This window comes from Mesoplodon bidens (assembly GCF_964165515.1).
Source record: "Mesoplodon bidens genome assembly, chromosome: 19".
NCBI classification, from domain to species: domain Eukaryota; kingdom Metazoa; phylum Chordata; class Mammalia; order Artiodactyla; family Ziphiidae; genus Mesoplodon; species Mesoplodon bidens.
Genome location: NC_138179.1, coordinates 7,527,572 through 7,547,784, shown reverse-complemented (window position 1 = coordinate 7,547,784; position 20,213 = coordinate 7,527,572). Strand labels below are relative to the sequence as shown.

Genomic DNA, 20,213 nt, shown 5'->3' with positions numbered 1-20,213 from the left:
CAGCTGTGAAATCATCCCCATAATTAACATTATAAATATATCCATCACCTCAAATGTTTTCTTATGCCTCTTTCTAATCTCTCACCTGCCCCCCTTTATCCCCACTTCACCCACTGAGCCCCAGGCAACCACTGGTCTGTTCTCTGTCACTATAGATCAGTTTATAATTTCTAGAATTTTATATAAATGGAATCAGAGTGCATGGTCTTTTTGTCTTCTTTCTCCCAGCAAAATTATTTTGATTTATCCCTGTTGTGTTTTTTGATAATTCATTCCTTTTCTAATTGAGATATAATTTACATGTAATACATATAATACAATTCACCCACTTAAAGTGAATTTTCACTAGGTCGTGCATCCATCACCACAATCAATTTTCATCACCCCCCAAAGAAATCCCATACCCATTAGCAGTCATTTCCTCCCCCCATTTTCCTTCAACCCTTCAGCCCTAGGCAACCACCAGTTTATCTCCTGTCTCTGGATTTGCCTACTCTGGACATCTCATGTAAACGGAATCATGCAAAATGTGACCTGTTTCATCTGATTTCCTTTACTTAGTATAATGTTTTTAAGGTGTATCCATGTTGCAGCATGTAGCAGAACTTCATTCCTTTTTTATGGCCAAATAATATTCCATTGCATGGATATACCACATTTTGTTTATCCATTCATCAGTTGATGGGCATTTCCACAGTTTAGTTGTCATGAATTATGCTCCTGAGAATATTCATGTACAAATTTTTGTGTGGTCCTATGTATTCAGTTGTCTTTGGTGTATGCCTTGGAGAATACCTCCCTTTGAACTTCTTTCTCCTCACATCTTTGAGTTACCTTTTCTAGGACTTGTTTTTTTTCTCCTATCCCACATAAAGAGCTTTAGTGCTTCCCCTATTTCCAGTCTCATGCTCACTGCAAGTAGAAAGTACATTGAGATAGCCATTATGGGGAATGGAAACTAATATAAATAGATTGGAAGGTTTCCTTTGAAGTGATTCCCCAAGATATAATGGTTTATCACTGTAAAAATGTTTATTAACAATTAGAGTCCTTCTCAAAAGTACATAATCATTAGAACCTTTATAATCTAGTATAAAGACAGAGAAATAAGATCTAGGATAAAATCCATTCAGTATCGTGTACAATAGTATAGGAGAGACAGAAAAAATTGGTCCTGACATATATGGAAGGAAACAAACAAAAATGGATATGAAAATGATCTCTCTCCTTATGACATTTAAAAATATTCTTATATTGATTTTTGGAGGCTCTACCATTCTTTACTAGTACTTTACTGCACTGGATTGATTGATCAGTATCTTATTTATCAAGCTATTTAGGAATGGGCAGGTCTAATTAAAATTACTGCATCATCATTGAAATAAGTGGCTTATTTTGGCATTCAGATGCTAATTAGGTCTTTAATAAGCCAACCATTAACTGTGTGTTTTTTTTTTTTTGTTTTTTTTTTTTTTTTAAATTTATTTATTTATTTTTGGCTGTGTTGAGTCTTCGTTTCTGTGCGAGGGCTTTCTCCAGTTGCGGCGAGCGGGGGCCACTCTTCATCGCGGTGTGCGGGCCTCTCACTGTCACGGCCTCTCCTGTTGCGGAGCACAGGCTCCAGACGCACAGGCTCAGTAGTTGTGGCACACGGGCTTAGTTGCTCCGCGGCATGTGGGATCTTCCCAGACCAGGGCTCGAACCCGTGTCCCCTGCATTGGCAGGCAGACTCCGAACCACTGCGCCACCAGGGAAGCCCCTAACTGTGTGTTTTTAAGCCATTTTTATCTGCTTTTATTTTATTTTAAAATGTATACATATTCTAAGAATAGAGAGCTCTAACAAGTGTCAGAAATTAGGTAAAAATAAATTGTGACATTTGAATTCCACACTTCCTCTCTGTTCAGTGTTTTGAATGTCTTGTCTATCGTATTGAAGGGTCGTCTGCTTTAAACTAATATTGGCTGTATGTAATTTGTATGACTCACTGCCACCTTTTTATTCTTTCTAAGCAGATGGCCTTGTGTTTCAGGTTTCAGCACTCCAACAAGTTCGTTTTAATGATTACAAAGATAGTGTGAGTTTATATCAATGTCTGTAAGTGGTGACAGTGATGGTGATTTACATCCCATCTATTAAGCCTGAATATTAATATTCTTCTGCTGTTTCCTTAGAACTCCTCAATGGAATGAATTGCAACCACCATTTAACGCAAACCACCCTCTGCTCCTCGCTGCAGATGCAGTACAGTATTATCAGTTCCTGCTTGCTGGCCGTGAGTAGTTCTCATTTTTTTCCTTCCATAGAGTATTTTGAGCTTTCATTTTAAAATGCTGACTTTTAATGCAACCATGCATATTACCACTGGTCCATAGGCCAGAGGCCGTAAGTAATCAGACTGAGGCAAGTTAGATATTTAATACAAATGTATACCATAAGCTTTAGCACACATTAAGTATGCCTCTAGCTGTTCACATTCCCTGGCCATGAGATATCTGGTGGGCTCAAATTTTTTTTTTTTTTAATGAGGATACTAGGATATAATAAAGTTTCATGAAATTGGAATTTATTTCTGACATGAAAAAAGTTAAGCACTTTTCACTGTGAAAATTGTATCAGCAGGCTTTTCGCTTTGTAGAATTTTACTTGCAATAATGAAGTAGTGATTCCAGCTCCATCAGGATTTTGGTTTTTTACTTTTATACCTAAGCCCTAACATTTGTAGAGATTGGTCTGGATTCTTTTTTTACTTAAGGAGAGAAAATGTAGATTGAACTAGAAACAGCCTTCTTTGTAGGTGAGGCCTGAAAAGATAATTTAATATTTATTATCCAGTTTATGGTCATAGAATTAAAAATTCTTTACAATTATAATTCAGTTTTGTAGAATTCACTGGATCCTTAATTTTACTTGATGGCTCTGAGTACTGCATGTTTTTAAGAAACTTTCTGAAAATCAACACTGACATGTTTTTAATGGAGTTTTGTTGAATCAGACTTAATTTCTTGCCTAGCTGTATTATGCAGCATGAAGTAAAATATTTGTAAAACAATTTTATTTTATGTTTATAGTGTGTTATATGTTATGCTGGAAACAGAGAAAGTGTATTGACTTTGCTCTAAAGTTACGAAACTCTATAATTGTAACAAATAGTTGGCAGTCTCATTCTCTTGTATAAAAGAACTCGCTGATTCTCCTCTTCATGTATTTATTGAGTGACTTCTATGTGTCAGGAACTTGTGGTTTAAATGAGAATAGTATGTTGCTTCTGTCCTCAATGAATTCAGTATCTAATTCGGGAGACAGGTGTTAAAAGATAAAAGGAAATGAGGCAGGTGCATCAGTGAAGGGTTATACATTGAATTATGAGGGCAGTGACTTAAGTTGCCAAAGCTTTCACAGAGGGATAATAGGTAAGTGGTTTTCTGGTTCCAAGAAGCAGAGTACATAAAAGTTGTTAGGGTCTAGGTTATCTAAGCATATATTTAACTCTATCATATGACTTGGAAAATACATGACATTTATGTAATATCAATGTTCACGAGAACGTTTCCCCCTACTTCTCAATAGGGGTGAAAATAACCAATTGTTGGATTAAGTGTAGGTAACTTTTTCAGAATTAATATTGGTTTTCTTTGTTTAGTTATTTTGATAGGTCTGCTCAGTAGACAAACAGTAGCAAGTCCCAGATATGTGAGAAAAAGATATGGGGAAAAAAATAAAAAAGCAACTGTCTCTATTCCTTAATTTTTTTGTTCCAGTGAATTGAGCTGATGGATATGACTTTATTTTAGCAGCTCTCCTTGCATGGTTGAAGAACCGCCACTGTAGGCAGTAGCAAGCCATCAGTTGTTTTCAAGCATTGGAACGACACCATCAGAACTGCATCTTAGAAGGATCACCCTGGCAGTGTTGTAATAAGAGTTTCAGTGGGTTGCAGGGAAGTAGAGGCACAGTGATCCTGGAGCAAGATGAGAGGCTTTAGTTCAGGCTGTTTACAGAGAAGACAGGACAGACCCATGAGATGTTGCCCAGTTGGACTAGAACAGAATTAGACAATTTGAAAGAAAGCAGTCACTGATGATTCTATGGTTTCTAAATAAAATACATAATATAATGCATTTTATGTGAGACCTTTTGAACTCCCGATGGACTAGCATTGGGATAAGGATGAAAAGGCCTAGTTTCCAGTTCTAGACCACCTCTCAATAACTTGAAAACTATAAAGTATCAGTAAGATACTTTCTCTTATGAAGGTGTTACTGTGGTCAGTGAAGTGATGCTAACTAAAGTCCTTTAAAAACTGTAAAATAATCTATACATTTAAGCATCATTCTGAACCTTTGTTTCTTATCTCAGAAGTGCGTATTTTCAAATATTAGACTTCAGGGACTTAACAATGGAATCCCTATTCTGAATATGTGATTTTGACGATGTTGCCAGATCTGTCATCTAAGTGATAGACTTAATATGTCTGTCATATATCTAAGTGACATAATTATTATGTTTCCTCTTATCTAGTGAAATGTTACTATAGATATAACTTAATAAGTTAAAAAATACCTAAGAGGCAGGTAATTCTGTAATAATTATTATATTGCTTCTTTACATTGACAGTAGAGACACAGATTTAGCCTGGATTTTTAAAGTCATGTTTTCAACATAAAGAAAGGCTATTTGGGGCTCCCCTGGTGGCGCAGTGGTCGAGAGTCCACCTGCCGATGCAGGGGACACGGGTTCGTGCCCTGGTCCGGGAAGATCCCACATGCCGCAGAGCGGCTAGGCCCGTGAGCCATGGCCGCTGAGCCTGCGCGTCCGGAGCCTGTGCTCTGCAACGGGAGAGGCCACAGCAGCGAGAGGCCCGCGTACCGCAAAAAAAAAAGAAAGGCTATTTGATTGAGAGTCCTCGACAAGATAGTATATTTCACGACTGAAGCAATTAAATATGCAAAACATGGACATCTGCATCAGAGGAGTAAGAGCTGAAATATAATTGGTAAAAGCAATGCTGGAGCCAGTTTAGAGAGAATGCCTTTGCCTACCCATCTGTTGAGCCCTCTCTAAGTTAGAGCCTCATTAAGAAGACTTTCTTATTACCTTCTTGCTTGACTTTCTCTCCGGTTTCCCTTACTGAAGCCATTTGAAAAGATGATGTGTATACTGTACCTGGTGGCAGGAGGTTTTTTGTTTTATTTAACCATATTGAAAATCACTTCTTATTTCCCAACCTGCAAACTGTTGATAAATATATTATGAAGGTATTTTCAAATATAACCATTTGGAGTAAAACTGTAATGCACACTTCACAAATGTTGTCAGTATTTTCTTTGGTTGTATCTGGATCTGTGGATCAAGTGAAGCAGACTTATACAAACTCCGGAAATTATAATAATAGTGGACAAAGAATGATGTAAATGGAAATGCGAAAGAGACTTTGTCTCAGGGAGAGGAGAGTAGGAGAGCAGGATGTTTAGCAAGGAATCCCCACTCCCCTTTCAGCCCTGTGATCATAATAAATACACCACTTGTTGTAAACAAAGTTCTGCATATGTGGCAAAAGGGTGACTGGTGGTAAGGGAAAGGGAAACCTGCCTGAACACTAAAGACTTCTTACCTAAATTTAGTGAAGTAAGTTAAAACTCCAAATTTTGTATTAACTGTAGTCACACTTCCTACCCATATTAATTGAATGGAATGATACAAAATTGAGCAATTTGGGTGTATCATAAATTGACTCAGTAGCCTGCTCCTTACAAGAGCTCCTCGCTATGGAGGTAGAAATCACTCCTTTGTCATTAGGAGGTTAAGCCATAAGAAATCACTGTTTAGAATAAGCAAAAAAAGTCATATGGTTTGAGTAGATTGACTAGTTTATGTGTGCAAAGGGGATATGCAGATGGTAATCTAATCTTGCTATATAGCCCAGTAAAGGTAAAAGTCAAGAATCTAATATAAAAAAAAAGTTTTGCCTGGGTCATAAGAAATCTTGGGAATCTTTTATAAAAAGATTATAGTAGTGGTGATTAGTGATTTTTGTGCTAACGGTGTATTTTCTTCCTTCCAAAAAAAAAAAAAAACACATGCTATAGTTACCTTTTCTAAAATAGGCTTTTTATTTCAGTGTATTTCTTTGCCAAAAACAAAGATAAACATTAGACGAGACTAACAAATATCAACCAGCTTTGAATGTGATCCCAGAGTAGACAATGCTTTTTCTTTAGTCTGCTTCAGAGCTTCCCAAATTGTAAATTAGAAACAGGGCTTACTTGGGAAAGTTTTATTTAGGGCAAAAATAATGTTTCCTCCTTTTCTTTCAGGTAATTTGGCAGCAGCAGTATTTTTTAAGTTGCTGACATTAACTAGCTTTGTTGGGGGTAGGTCAGACTTTGAACTTCCAAGATAATCCATGGGTTTGTGAGAAGTTCCTCCCTAAGCTTACTGAGTTTTCTTTGTTAAATGGTAACAAAGGATCACTCAACAGAAATACAGCTTTGATACACAATAGAAAGGTGACTGGGATCCATAGAACCCCCCCCAATGTTTTATTGGGGATATAATTGTTTTTCTCTACTTATAAAGGCATTATAGGAAAGGTGGGGAGAGCCTTTGACACTAGATGGAAGGGAATGAAGAACACTGAAAATGGTTAAAGCATATATGTGGGTTTTTTTGTTAATTATTTAACTCTCTTTCAAATATAATTCACTGTTAACACAAAAATAGTATCAATGTATTGTGGTCTTTAAAACACATACATACGTGTGTGTGTGTGTGTGTGTGTGTGTGTGTGTGTGTGTGTGTGTGTGTGTGTGTGTGTGTGTGTGTGTGTGTGTGTGTGACAACGGTAGCATAAAGGCCAGGAGTGTGGGAAATGGAACTATACTATTGTAAGTTTTTATAGTGTATGTGACTTCAACAACATTTGAAGGTTGTTAAAGATGTATATAATGAAATAAAAAAAACAACCTAAGTGCTCAAAAAGGAAATAAAATGTTAACAAATAAGCAAGTTGATGTAACCCTAAGCATGTCGATGCTCACATTAGTTATAAATGGTCTAAACATCTAAACAAGTCATGGATCAAAAATTAAACCCCAGCTATATGCTACTTAGGAGAAACCCACTTTTTTTTTTTTTTTGCGGTACGCGGGCCTCTCACTGTCGTGGCCTCTCCCGTTGCGGAGCACAGGCTCCAGACGCGCAGGCTCAGCGGCCATAGCTCACGGGCCTAGCCGCTCCGCGGCATGTGGGATCTTCCTGGACCGGGGCACGAACCCATGTCCCCTGAATCGGCAGGCAGACTCTCAACCACTGTGCCACCAGGGAAGCCCCCACTTTTTTTTAATCAGCATTTTTTTATTGAAGTATAGTTGACTTAAAGTGTTGTGTTAATTTCTGCTGTACAGCAAAGTGATTAAGTTATATATTCTTTTTTTAAATATTCCTTTCCATTATGGTTTATCATAGGATATGGAATATAGTTCTCTGTGCTCTACAGTAGGACCTTGTTGTTTATCCGTTCTATATATAAAAGCTTATATCTGCTAACCCCAACTTCCTCCCCCTTGGCAACCACCAGTCTGGAGAAACCCACTTTAAACCCTCGCTTGCTACATTAATATAAGACTAAGTAGAATACTCCAGCCAACAACAGTAGAACGTACGTTCTTTTCAAGTGCACAGGGAGCATTGACAAATAGAGACCTTCTTCTGGGCCGTAAAACAAGTCTCAATAAGTTTAAAAGCTTTCAAGTTATACAAAGTATGTATATTCTCTGACCACAATGGAATTAAATAAGAAATGATTAACAGGTCTCTGGGAAATCTACAAATATTTGGAAACTAAACAATGCACTTCTACATGATACATGGTTCACAGGAAAAGTCAAAAGGGAAATTAGGATTATTTTTAGCTGAATGAAAATGAAAACAGAACACATCCCTATCTTAGACTACTATTCAGGGAAAAAAATAATAGATTGAAGTATAAATACATGCAACAAGTTGGATGATTCTTAAGAACATCATGCGGAGAGACAGAGTACGAGGGAGGGTGTTGAATCTGACCATAAAGGGTTCAGTAGATCTTTATGGTGATGGAACCGTTGATTACTATTTTAGCAACTTCTTATGAATCTGTAATTCTTTCAAAATAAAAACTTCATAGAAAAATGAAATATTTGTGGGATGGCACTAAATCACTACTCAAGGTGAAATTTATAGGACTAAATGCCCATGTTATAAAATGAAATCAGTGACTCAGCTTTCACATTCAGAAACTAGTAAAGTAGAGCGAATTAAAGCCCAAAAAAGGAAATAATAAAGATGAGTGAAATCAAGGAAATAGAAAACATAAAAACAATAGAAATAATATAGAAAAATAGGAAAAAGTATTTAAACCATAACATTGTGGTGTGGTTTTCTTCTGCTTGGAGTCTGTGAGATTCTTCAATCTGTGAATTTTAATTTTCATCAGATTTGAAAATTTTAATGCAGTTACATCTTCAAATTTTTTTCTGTCACTCTGCTTCTCTCCTTTTGTGACTCCAATTATATGTCTGTTGACAACTTGATATTTTCCCAGCTCGCTGATTCTTTGTTCAGTTAAAAAATTCTCTTTCCTTCACTCTGTTTGGTTTTGTATAGTTTGTATTTCTATGTATTTATATATATTGTCTTCTGTTCTGCTGTCTAATCTGCTATTTTATTCAACACATTCTTCATTCCAGATACCATATTTTTCATCTATAGGTTCCATTTGGATGTTCTTTTATATCTTTCATTTCTTTCCGCATCGTGTACCTGTTTGAACATACGAGACATATATTTTGTAATTGTTGTTTTAGAGTCCTTGTGTGCTAATTCTTTTCACCCTGGTATTGCTTGGGGTTTTTTGCTATTGATTGATTTTTCTTCTTGGTGTGCTTTCCTGCTTCTTTATGTGCCTAATGATTTTTGATAGGATGCTGGGCATTTTTGGTTTCATGTTGTTGAGCGGTGGATTATTCTGTTTTCCTAGGATGTAGTCAAGTTACTTGGAATAAATTTGATTCTTTCTTTGTTTATTTTTAAGCTTTGTTATGGAGGGTTCAAAATAACCTTTTGCTTAAGACTAATTTAATTATTTTAGGAGATAATGTAAATCTAGTCTCTTTTATGTGGCCAGTAGTAGATATGGGTGACCTTAATTATTTTTTACATTTCTGGTCCTTAAATCCTATGTATTGTCTTGATATTACATTAAACCAGTTCTGCTGCCTTTACTTTTGACTCATTACGTTCCCTAACATAAATAGAAATAAAAAACATGTAGATGAGTATCTGTAACACATTGTGATAAGTGCTTGTTAATAGCATGTATTAATTGGTATAGAAAGGATGGTGAAGGATGAAGGAGGTACAGAGAATTCAAGCCATAGCTGCTGGGACAGAAATGACTTAGGAAACCATAATTTGAAAAGATACGCGCACCCCAGTGTTCATTGCAGCACTATTTACAATAGCCAAGGCATGGAAGCAACTGAAATGTCCCTTGAAAGAGGAATGGATAAAGAAGATGTGGTACATATATACAATGGAATATTACTCAACCATAAAAAAAGAATGAAATAATGCCATTTGCAGCAACATGGATGGATCTAGAGATTGTCATACTGAGTGAAGTAAGTCAGACAGAGAAAGAGAAATATCGTTTATCGCTTATACGTGGAATCTAAAAAGAAGTGATACAAATGAACGTATTTATAAAGCAGAAAGGGACTCACAGACTTAGAGAATGAACTTATGGTTACCAGGGGTGGGAGGGTAGAGGGAAGGGATAGTTAGGGAGTTTGGGATTGACATGTACACTCAGAGTTATGTGGTAGCCTGGATGGGAGAGGAGTCTTGGGGAGACTGGATACATGTATATGTATGGCTGAGTCGCTTTGCTGTGCCCCTGACACTATCACAACATTTTTAATAGGCTATATTCCAATATAAAATAAAAAGTTAAAAAAGAAAGAAATTCAAAGAAGGAAGAAGTTAATTGTTAGGGGGGATGGAGAGAAGTGGCTGAATTTCAGAGAAATTGAGCAAGTTGCCTCTGTAGGATTTGGCACTATATGAGGTTACTGAAGAAAAGTGAGGAGGAATGGATAACTAGCTTAACAGTAGGTTATGCCATTCATTGAAACATTAAAGAGAAATATGTTGCCTAGAGTAGGAGGGAGAATTGCTGATTGCAGTGTTCCATCTGTTTTGGTGCATGCAGTATGTATCCTGGTGGTAATATTCAGTAGGTTCTTGGAAATAACTCAGAACCTTCCATGTGTGTATTTATAGATTTGAGCTCCTTTCTGAGATTGTTTGGATATATAATTAGTAATTGATGTAAGCTTTCTCTGAAATAATTTTATCCTAGAGAGAATTTAGAGAGAAGAGATGAGGTTTCATTATGGTACAGACAGCATAACATGTAAGAAGGCAGTGTTAATCATTCTAAAAGCTCCCCCTGAAACCTTACTTTTCAATAGCTGGGCTATCTATTGATATATCGCCTTTTTAAAAATGTTTTTGCTTTACTGATCACTTGGACTTTACTAGCACTTTTGTTTAAATCTGTATATATAATGAAGTAGATAATACCTAAAGCTAGTATTGAAATTTGTCTTACCCATAGAAGTATGAAAAACACAAGTAGGCAGCGTATTTAAGGTTAGATTCTAGAGATCTTAATTCCCAACTAAATTTTGTGCTGCTGGCCTACTGGCTACAACTGTGAGAGTAAAAATAGGAAATATTTTTCCTTGTAATATAAAGTCACACTTTTGGGTTTAGAGTTGAAGACATTTTTAGCCTATTTTACTGTCTTGTTTCGTTGGTTTTACAATACAGTGGTGATCTATTTTGAACATACTGATAAAAAAAGGAAGAAAAAAGTATTGCTCTCCTCTGCCATGATCATTATCAGTACCCTGGCAAAGCAGTTAAATGTGCAGCAGTTTTCTGAGCTGCTCTCTTTGGAGTGTCACATTAGATTTAACCTAACATCCTGGATTGCATCGTTGTTGTGGTATGTACCAAGTACGGTGGAGGTACTCAACACTATTTCCTTGCATTGTCCATAATAAATATTTGCCCAAGATTGGGTAGGGTGGAAGGGGAAAGAAAGAAATGTTTTTCTCCTGTAGAGGAAACTTGTAATGTAGGACTTATTTATAGAGTATTTATAGTCCATTGTTGGTCATTGGGTGTGTCATACTGCTCTATCTAGGTCTGAATATCTGAGGTACTTGAGAAACCACTTCATATTGAGTTATATTTGATGGATTCTCTTATTTATAGTTAATTTTATCCACTGACATGTCCTTCCATAGAGAAATGATTTTAGTGAATGGTGTTTTTCTTCAGGACACTAGAAGTTTGAGACATACTGACCCTGAATTTAGCCATATATATGTTGTATAATTTGGGGAACATTATGAAATTGAATACATTTTCTTCCTCAATGAAAAAATATCATATAGTTAATCAAAAAGTTTAGATTAGAGTACCCTCTTTTCCTTCTTCTTTCCCTTTGTGTTTATGGGATACATGCTTTTTATTGATACCCATATCTTTACATAGATCTTCACACCTATGGAATAGTTCATTGGGTTTCTCTGTCATCGTTGGTTTATTGTTGAGATGTTTCACCATCAAAAGTCCTCTCTTTTACAACATAATGACCTATACTCCATTCTGAAGTAAGTCTTGGCATTTCTGTCATTTGCTTTAGTATTTATCATTTGGAGAAATGATGTCAAACCACCTTCCTGTCATAATTGTTCTTAAAATTGAAACGAAACAAAAACGTTTTTATAGAGGGTTTTTTGGTACTTTTAAATATCTTGCTTACTTTATTTTACACAACTGTGTGACATCACAACTTACTGTTCCTGTAGGTTGCTTTATTTTTATTTTTAATAAATTTATTTATTTTATTTATTTATTTTTGGCTGCATTGGGTCTCCGTTGCTGCGTGTGGGCTTTCTCTAGTTGTGGTGAGCGGGGGCTACTCTTCATTGCGGTGAGCGGGCTTCTCATTGCAGTGGCTTCTCTTGTTGCGGAGCACAGGCTCTAGGCAGGTGGGCTTCAGTAGTTGTGGCCTGCAGGCTCAGTAGTTGTGGGTCGCAAGCACTAGAGCGCAGGCTCAGTAGTTGTGGCGCACGGGCTTAGTTGCTCCGCAGCATGTGGGATCTTCTGGGACCAGGGCTCAAACGCACGTCCCCTGCATTGGCAGGCGGATTCTTAACGATTGTGCCACCAGGGAAGCCCTGTAGGTTGCTTTATGACCTGCTTTTTTTTCAGGTACAGTTGACAGTATATTCTTTTCCATTTATGCTATTAATATTCATTGCCATCGCATTGGCAGATTTGGCTGGGATAGAACAATGATTCTGATAGATTAAAGAAAAATAATCTATTGGTCATAAAGCCTCTGGTCCATGAGTACCTCTGCTTCTGCTGTCATTTACTCTATCCCACCAGAGTTTAAGGTTCTTATATTCAGATACTGATACCCCGGAATATGCATTTTGTTAGTTGGGTAGTCGGGATATAGGATGGAGGGTACAGGGATATCTGTTTGCCTTTTTCTCCAAAAATAAGGGACCAAAGAGAATGATCTGTGTCTGCTTACCTGCAATAATGTAATGGGTTGATATTGGCAGGAGCTTGTGGCTTGATGTGCCATCACGTCCATCAGTAAAAGGTTAATTGCTAACAAATGACTAAATGGGAATTTAGGGGGAATGCTACGGCTGTCTGCTACGTTAGTGATGATGGGAGTTCTGGCGCCATTTCAGGGTCACTATTTGTATCTGTCTATCAGAGTTAGAATACAGTTGTTTCTCTCAGTTTCAGCCTTCTCTATAGAATTTCTGTCAATTGTTTGACTCCATTAAGTGTGCAGAGGAAATAAAAGCCTGAATGACCAATCCACCAGGGACTATGGATAGACCCTTTCATTGTCCATACTCAGAGCACTGCATTAGGTCTCATTATCCATTTATAATAAGTGACCTCTGCCCCCTGGGTCATTGAAAAATATTCAATGTGCTTTTCTGACACATAGGGCACCTTTCTCAGCAGACACATCAAACAATGGGACGTCTGGTAGTCTGGAGGACTAGCGCACATGGCAGGTTTTTAAATACACAGCCTTGTGCCAAATCACTGTGACAATTTGCTCTTGCATGGTTCATAAATGTGCTAAGGGGAGCCTAATGTCTGGAAGATGAATGTAATGTTCCTTTCCTCTTTTCTTTCTTTCTTTTTCTTCTGTTTCAAACAAATTTTTTTGCCATGTTTTTCAGTATTGTTTTCTAGAAAGGATTGCCTTCCTGTCTGCTTTTGCATTTCCTGATAGAGAAATATGGAAAGATTTGGACATAGTGATTGGATAGAGCCGTCATCTTTGGAAAGTATTTGCGAAATACACCCACGGAGGTTATCTGTGGTACCTTAAAAACCTGTCTTCTATTGCCTGCCATGCCCAAACTGGTAGTGATTAAATATCCCACTGAAAAGTTTGAGAAACAACTTGATACTTCCTTGATCACTATAGTCCAGATTTCTTCTGTGATGTAAATTTGGGCCACCTACTTGAAATCTCCGTGGTTCTTTCTCCAGCCCCCAGTGCATAGATAGACTTGGGGAAAAGATGGAGATAACGTAGTGATTATTGGACGAAATATAAACTAAGAAAACTGTCATGTCCGGAGCTTCGCACTGTGTAAGCTGAAGGTGGCCTTCTAAGAGTCTTGACTAATGGTTACTAACTGTGTGGCCTTAACAGTACAGTGCCCTGTTAAGTACTGATACGAGTCAGTCATTTACCTGAAGGATGTTGGGATAGGAAAATAAAAGATTGAGAGCCACTTCTTTAGCAGTTCATATGAAGAAACATTAAGAATAGGGGAAAGTGTTTATAAGAGTACTTTTTAAGTTTAAGATGCATACATTTCATTGGTAAAGCCTTGTTCCTCTCTCGGAAGCTTACATACTTTGCATTTTTAGTGTCACATATATTGGCTTGATCAATTTATTAAAAATATATGGAACACACAGGCATTCAAAGAAAACCAGTATTACAATGAACTGGCAGCCACACTGTCCAGTAGACAGACCCCAGGTGTCTAGTTCAGCAAAGCAGTTTTCCTATTAAGTGATGTACTGTGGCATGCTCTCAGACCCCAGGACACAGAGGTGTCACCTCCAAAGAATGACCGTTGAGTTCCAGCTCAGGTTTTCCTCTCCAAACCAGTTATGGAAAACCATGTAGTTGTCAGAACTCTCTCTCCATGACAAGAATTAATATATTAACTGGATTATAGCACCATTTGACAAATTGCTTACTAAATACATCAAAATTGATTGGACATTCTGTATTTGAATTGACAAATGGCTGCATTAGGAGAACGAGGGAAATCCATTAATTATAGCCGCTCTCAACCATGAGAAATATAATCATATAAATATAGATTTTGTTAAAACAAAAATCTCCACTTTATGGTAGCATTGCTTATGTGTTTACCTACACCTCTTTGTTGTTAACAGAAGGGCTGCTCTTGGCCACTGCCCTTTACATAATCATAAAAAAATAATAATTTCTGCCCTGTTATATGTTTCAGGCCCTCCTGACTGCATAATAGTTTTTAGTTCTTATTCCAGAAAGGTAGAAAATATCAGGGAAACTCAGCCTTTCTGCTCGGTTCTCAGCTGCACCCCTGTCTGTCCATCTTGCCCTTGGAGTCTCATCTTATTTAAGTCAAAAGCTTTACTTTTTGCTTTGATGGTGTATGAGCTTTTATCATCACTCAATTTCTTCTTTTTCTCATGGTCTTTCTTTCTGAAGGTAACCAACCGAATGACCAAGGCATAAGGGAGTGGGTGAATGCCGTGGATTGTCTCTCTCCAGTTTGAATCTGTTCTGCTTATTGTCATATGACAGGAGGCTTTCTGCCATGTGATTTTGTGGAAGTTGGTGGAGAGATGAGAAACACTGGAGTGCCTTTATACCATTAGTTTCTTGCCTTTTCTACTATGCTTTCTTTGTATTTTATGACCACATGAAGAGCATCAGAACCTCCCTTACATGATGTCAAGTCTGGGTCAGAGCCGAGATTTATAAGAATATTTTGGGTTTACTGTTTTTTTCTTCTCTTGGGCACTCTGCTGCCTTCCAAGGCTGTTCCTAGGTACCAGTGGTCCTCCCATGGTTATGTCACTTATACTTTAAGTATAAAACCAAACCAATATTTTCTAAAATGAAACCTTCTAATTCCTCAGGTATTATAGAGAATGTAAAGTGTGGTCCAAAGTACTTTCTTTTCTGTTACTACATGTAAGGCTTCCTTGAATGTCTGTAACTTCCTTGTGTTGGGACTTCTGTTCACAGTCATTTTTTCCCATTATTTGATAGCTTTATACGGTATCTCTGATCAGTATACATAGATGTTTATTAAGATGAGAAAAATGATGATATTAAGATATGAAATAAAGGAATCATGGAGACTAAATCGGTGATATAGTGTATATTTGGGGATAAATAACTCTCAGATGTTTCACATGAACATTTTAATTTAAAATAATGAACTTACCAGGTAAAGACATGATGAGTTGAAACAGTTTATACTTCAGGTTAAGAACATGGTCTTTGGAGTTTGCAGTTTTAAATTCCATTTCTGCTGTTTGCTGGCTGGGTGACATTGGGCAGATAACTTAACCTCTCTGGGCTTTAGTTTACCTGCCATTAAAATGGGAACGATACCTACCTTACAAGATTGTGTTAGATTAAATGAGGTAATGCATCCAAAAAGCTTTACACATTATCTTGGATAGAATAAAAACTTACCAACGGTTAGCTTTTGTTTGTCGGTCGTGTTAACAGAAAGAGTGTTCTTGTTCTCCTCTGAGGTCTCTCATGCCTCTATCTATTCCAAGAGCTTTATGACTGAGATACTATCAGTCGGCACAGCTTTGTTGTTAACAAACAACAGTGAAGAGAAAACATTTGTGGTAAATCCTATCTCTTCTGTTTTTAAGTGGTCATCTGGACAAGTATGGCTCTAACATGAGCACTTTCAAACCTATAGAAAGAAATTTTTCTTAGCAATTCTAATTTATTGATGCAAATGAAAATTTCTCTTAGACCTATTTGTTTTGAGCATCTTCAATACCTTAGTAATTTATAGGAATTGGGATTTTTCTTGGTGTCCACTGCATTCTGAAAGGCTTTACTCTGGATAATTGCCTTAAAACTCTGAAACTTTTACACAAAAGGTAAGATTCTCAACCCCCAGACTTCTGAAATGCCAGAAGGGCATTTGATTTTCTGAGTTTGTCATTAGAATCGTTGTTCACTATTCCAGTGAGCCTTTTGTTTTTTACTCCATACTTTTTGAAGTTTATAGTGAACATGTGTTCATGTAATATTATTTAGGTGATTTGTTTTTAAAAAAGGCAATGAGAGAGGAAGAAAGGGAGGGAGAGGAAAAGGAAGAAAGAAAAAGAATGAAAGGAGAGGGGACTTCCCTGGTGGCGCAGTGGTTAAGAATCTGCTTGCCAATGCAGGGGACACGGGTTCGAGCCCTGGTCCGGGAAGATCCCACATGTAGCAGAGTAAATAAGCCTGTGCGCCACAACTATCTAAGCCTACAGTCTAGAGCCTGCGAGCCACGACTACTGAGCCTGCGAGCCACAGCTACTGAGCCCGTGTGCCACAACTAATGAAGCCTGCATGCCTAGAGCCCGTGCTCCGCAACAAGAGAAGCCACTGCAATGAGAAGCCCGCGCACCACAACAAAGAGTAGCCCCCGCTCGCCGCAACTAGGGAAAGCCCATGCACAGCAACAAAGACCCAACACAATCTAAAAAAAAAAAAATCTTTACAAAAAAAGAAAGAGGGAGAAAAGGGGAGACGGAAGGACGGACTGTTGCAATTTGTAATAGAGCATAGAAATTAAATGTTATACTAAAGCTAAAGGTACTAATATGGATGATTCTCACACGTATGGTGCTGTGGGAAAACAACATAGAACTGAATACTTCATAGATCTCCTAGTCTTGCCAAGAAAAGAATCAAGATGGCTCTGTGTCCAACTGCGGGTCAAGAAATGTTCGCTGTTTTTTTCACTCATGCAACAGACTTAAAACATTTTTTTTATTATGGAAATGTTCAAACATTCACAGAAGTACAGTGAATAGTATAATGAGTCTGCCTATTACTCAGCTTGAAGAATTAACATTCTGCTGCTCTTGTTCCTTACGTTCTCTTAAAATCTTTTGTTTTTTAACGTATGGTGGATAAAAGTATTGTGAGAAAGCCACCCACTCTTGTATCTTTTTACCTATGAATACTTTAGTATGTATCTAATGACAAGGACTTAATAATAAGGAGACACCTCTTTCTAGTAGTTGTACGTTGTGCAGCGGTAGAGGGAAAAGCAAGCCTTGGAAAATGTTCTCCTGCATTTGGAAGGAGAGAAAAGCATACGATGGTTGTAAGGCAGTATTCTCCATCTCATTCTTTCCCCAGTCCTCTTGGCTCTATGATTTTTTTGATTTATTTAGAGGTAAAAATCTTAAACTGGGCTTCCCTGGTGGCGCAGTGGTTGGGAGTCCGCCTGCCGATGCAGGGGGCACGGGTTCGTGCCCCGGTCCGGGAAGATCCCACATGCCACGGAGTGGCTGGGCCCATGAGCCATGGCCGCTGAGCCTGCACGTCCGGAGCCTGTGCTCCGCAACGGGAGAGGCCACAACAGTGAGAAGCCCGCGTACCGCAGAAAAAAAAAACAAAAAACTTAAACATTTAATTTCTCTATTTTATGGAACATGTCAAGGATCCTTAATGATTGTTTGGAAAGATTTTAAATTATGTTCTTAAGTATAGGTTGAAAATGTTGATGTCTTCCACAACTAAAAGCTTTTAACTCTCCATGCCAAGAGAACTTTGCCTCTTTTGCTTAGGCAAGAGAAAATCTGTACTTAATTCTTCCTGCTGTATAATGATCTGGCCTTATCTGGTATGCAACTAGATAATAAGTAAGGGAAGCATGGAAGAAGCTGCATTAACTCTTTGCAAAAAATGATCTTTGCTGTTTTTACATTTCCAAACGACTCCCTCCCCTTTATATTCGTTTTGTAAGACCTTGTTGTGGAGGCTGAACTGAGTACATTAGACTCTTTGCTCTTCAACTGTGCCATTGTAGGTTAGATCTGGAACAGTACGTTTCCAATAACTGGCCTATTGCCTACGTGTACAGATTGGTACATTGATGACTGAACGTGGTTTAATGATCCAAAACAGTGATTTTTTACCTTCAAGACATCAATTTGCAATACTTTTCTGCCTAACCTCTACTCATCTCAATCTCATAGAGGATATTATATTTTAGAGTGTTCCGTGAATTTAGAGAATTGATTATTCCTGAAAGAACTGCCTCTAACATACAGGGTTAGCTGTAAGAATACAGTTGCCACTATCAAAAGATTACAGCTCATAATTCTACAGAGAATTAGCACCAAAGAGCTTCTAGCTTCCAGCAAGTAGTCATTTCCCTCAACAGAAACATACACTACCATGTGTACTTGAGGAGTTGCTAAAAGCTGGCCCTATATTTGATACGTGTGTGTAAATACAGAGATAATGATAAACAGATACATGTAGAGTGAGTGTGAGAAAGAGCGTATATAAGCACTTCTATTTCCCGTTTTAGAGAAAACGCCACAAAACCTAAGAAAACGGGGGAAATGTATGACTCGATATGCGATAAGCTCAGCTTTTGTTTCATGCATTGGTTTCCATCATTTATTGATACACATTTTATTTCTTTGTTTTCCTTTCTTAACTTCTTGGGTTGACTTCGCTGACCATATTAACTGTAGTGTGCTTATTCCACAACTTTATAGTTATAAATTTTTAAATAGGTACATGGTATACACAATTTAAAAGGTACCAAGAAATATTTAGTGGAAAATGAGTCACCCCTGTCCCCAGCCATGCTCATTTCCTCCCGTGAGGTAACAGTTATGTAAAGGTGAGCTTTGATAAGAATGGTTTTGTTGTTATTTAGACTTATTTTTCTGGATAGATTATCTAACCCTTGGTAAGGCAAAGTTGTTATCTCTAAGCTGCAAGCAAGGTATTATACAGACATAGTGTGATCCTTTAAAATAGTCAGGGTGGACTCACTTTTCTAGTTATTCTGCTACTGGTTTAATGTATATATAATATAGTTGTACTATGAATTGCGTTGCCATAATACATTAAATTGTGTACATCTTTCCAGGTGACTTTAATTGCAAATGTTTTGAAGGGATTGTCGCAGCCTATTAAGTTGGGACAGTTCGAAATTTTCAGGGGAGCAGCTGATCTTGCTGCCAGCCTGAAGCCATTGTGTTTTATTCTTTCCGTTCATTTTATGATACTTAGAGTTACACTGAGGAGCAAAACTAAATTGTGAGCCCTTCCAGTCTATCCCCAGGTACAACTTGTCCAGATGCGAAATGGCAAATGACTGTTATGGTAGCAAGAGTAACAAATGAAAGCTCCTTAGTTTATGTCTTCTGTGGGAATATTATATGATGCTTTGGGTGTAGGGCAAGGGAGACAGGGCACGGTGGGGAGGAGATGCACCTATAGGGTTGTCAGTTGTCCCGTGAAATCTATTATCGCATAAACAATGAGGCTATGTCAGTTTTCTAATTATATATTGCCTGTGACTGTTCTTCTGGGAATGTGGAATAAAAGGAAAGTGAAACCAGAGATGTACAATGACTGACTGTTAGAAAACTTTAATAATTAATTAGAGCACATCTATGGTACCGCAGGGTCAGGGTGCAAGGAAGATCATTGATCCGTTTAATATATAACATAGGTAAAGCCAGTTCCCTTTTATGTATTGTAACACTTCAGTTGTTGTTGCACGGATACAGGAGATGGCTCCTAATAAACAGAATAGCCAGTAATAGATCATGCTATTGCTTGATTACTCTGTGTGTGAAATTCAATGAATTCCTTTACATTTAAATGGAAACATTTATAAATTACAGAGAAAACTTACAGACGTCAGTAGAGGTAAGAGTCACTCCCTCAATAAATATAAGTAGGTACCTTTATCTTAAGGTAGTTAGGTGTGGTATTTTTGACCTGAGAGCCTTCTCCCTTTTTAAAAAATTATTTTTAAAAA

At 37.5% G+C, this 20,213-nt stretch overlaps 1 protein-coding gene across 11 annotated transcripts in view; it reads left to right on the top strand.

Annotated features, from left to right (window-relative positions):
• Positions 1-20,213, top strand: part of BCAS3 (BCAS3 microtubule associated cell migration factor) — a 576,449-nt gene that overhangs the window by 260,586 nt on the left and 295,650 nt on the right. For all 11 annotated transcript variants that reach the window (XM_081218975.1, XM_081218976.1, XM_081218978.1 and 8 more), the window contains exon 19: positions 2,175-2,275. In XM_081218975.1, the coding sequence (XP_081075101.1) occupies positions 2,175-2,275 (101 nt within the window). The remainder of the gene's footprint in view (positions 1-2,174; positions 2,276-20,213) is intronic.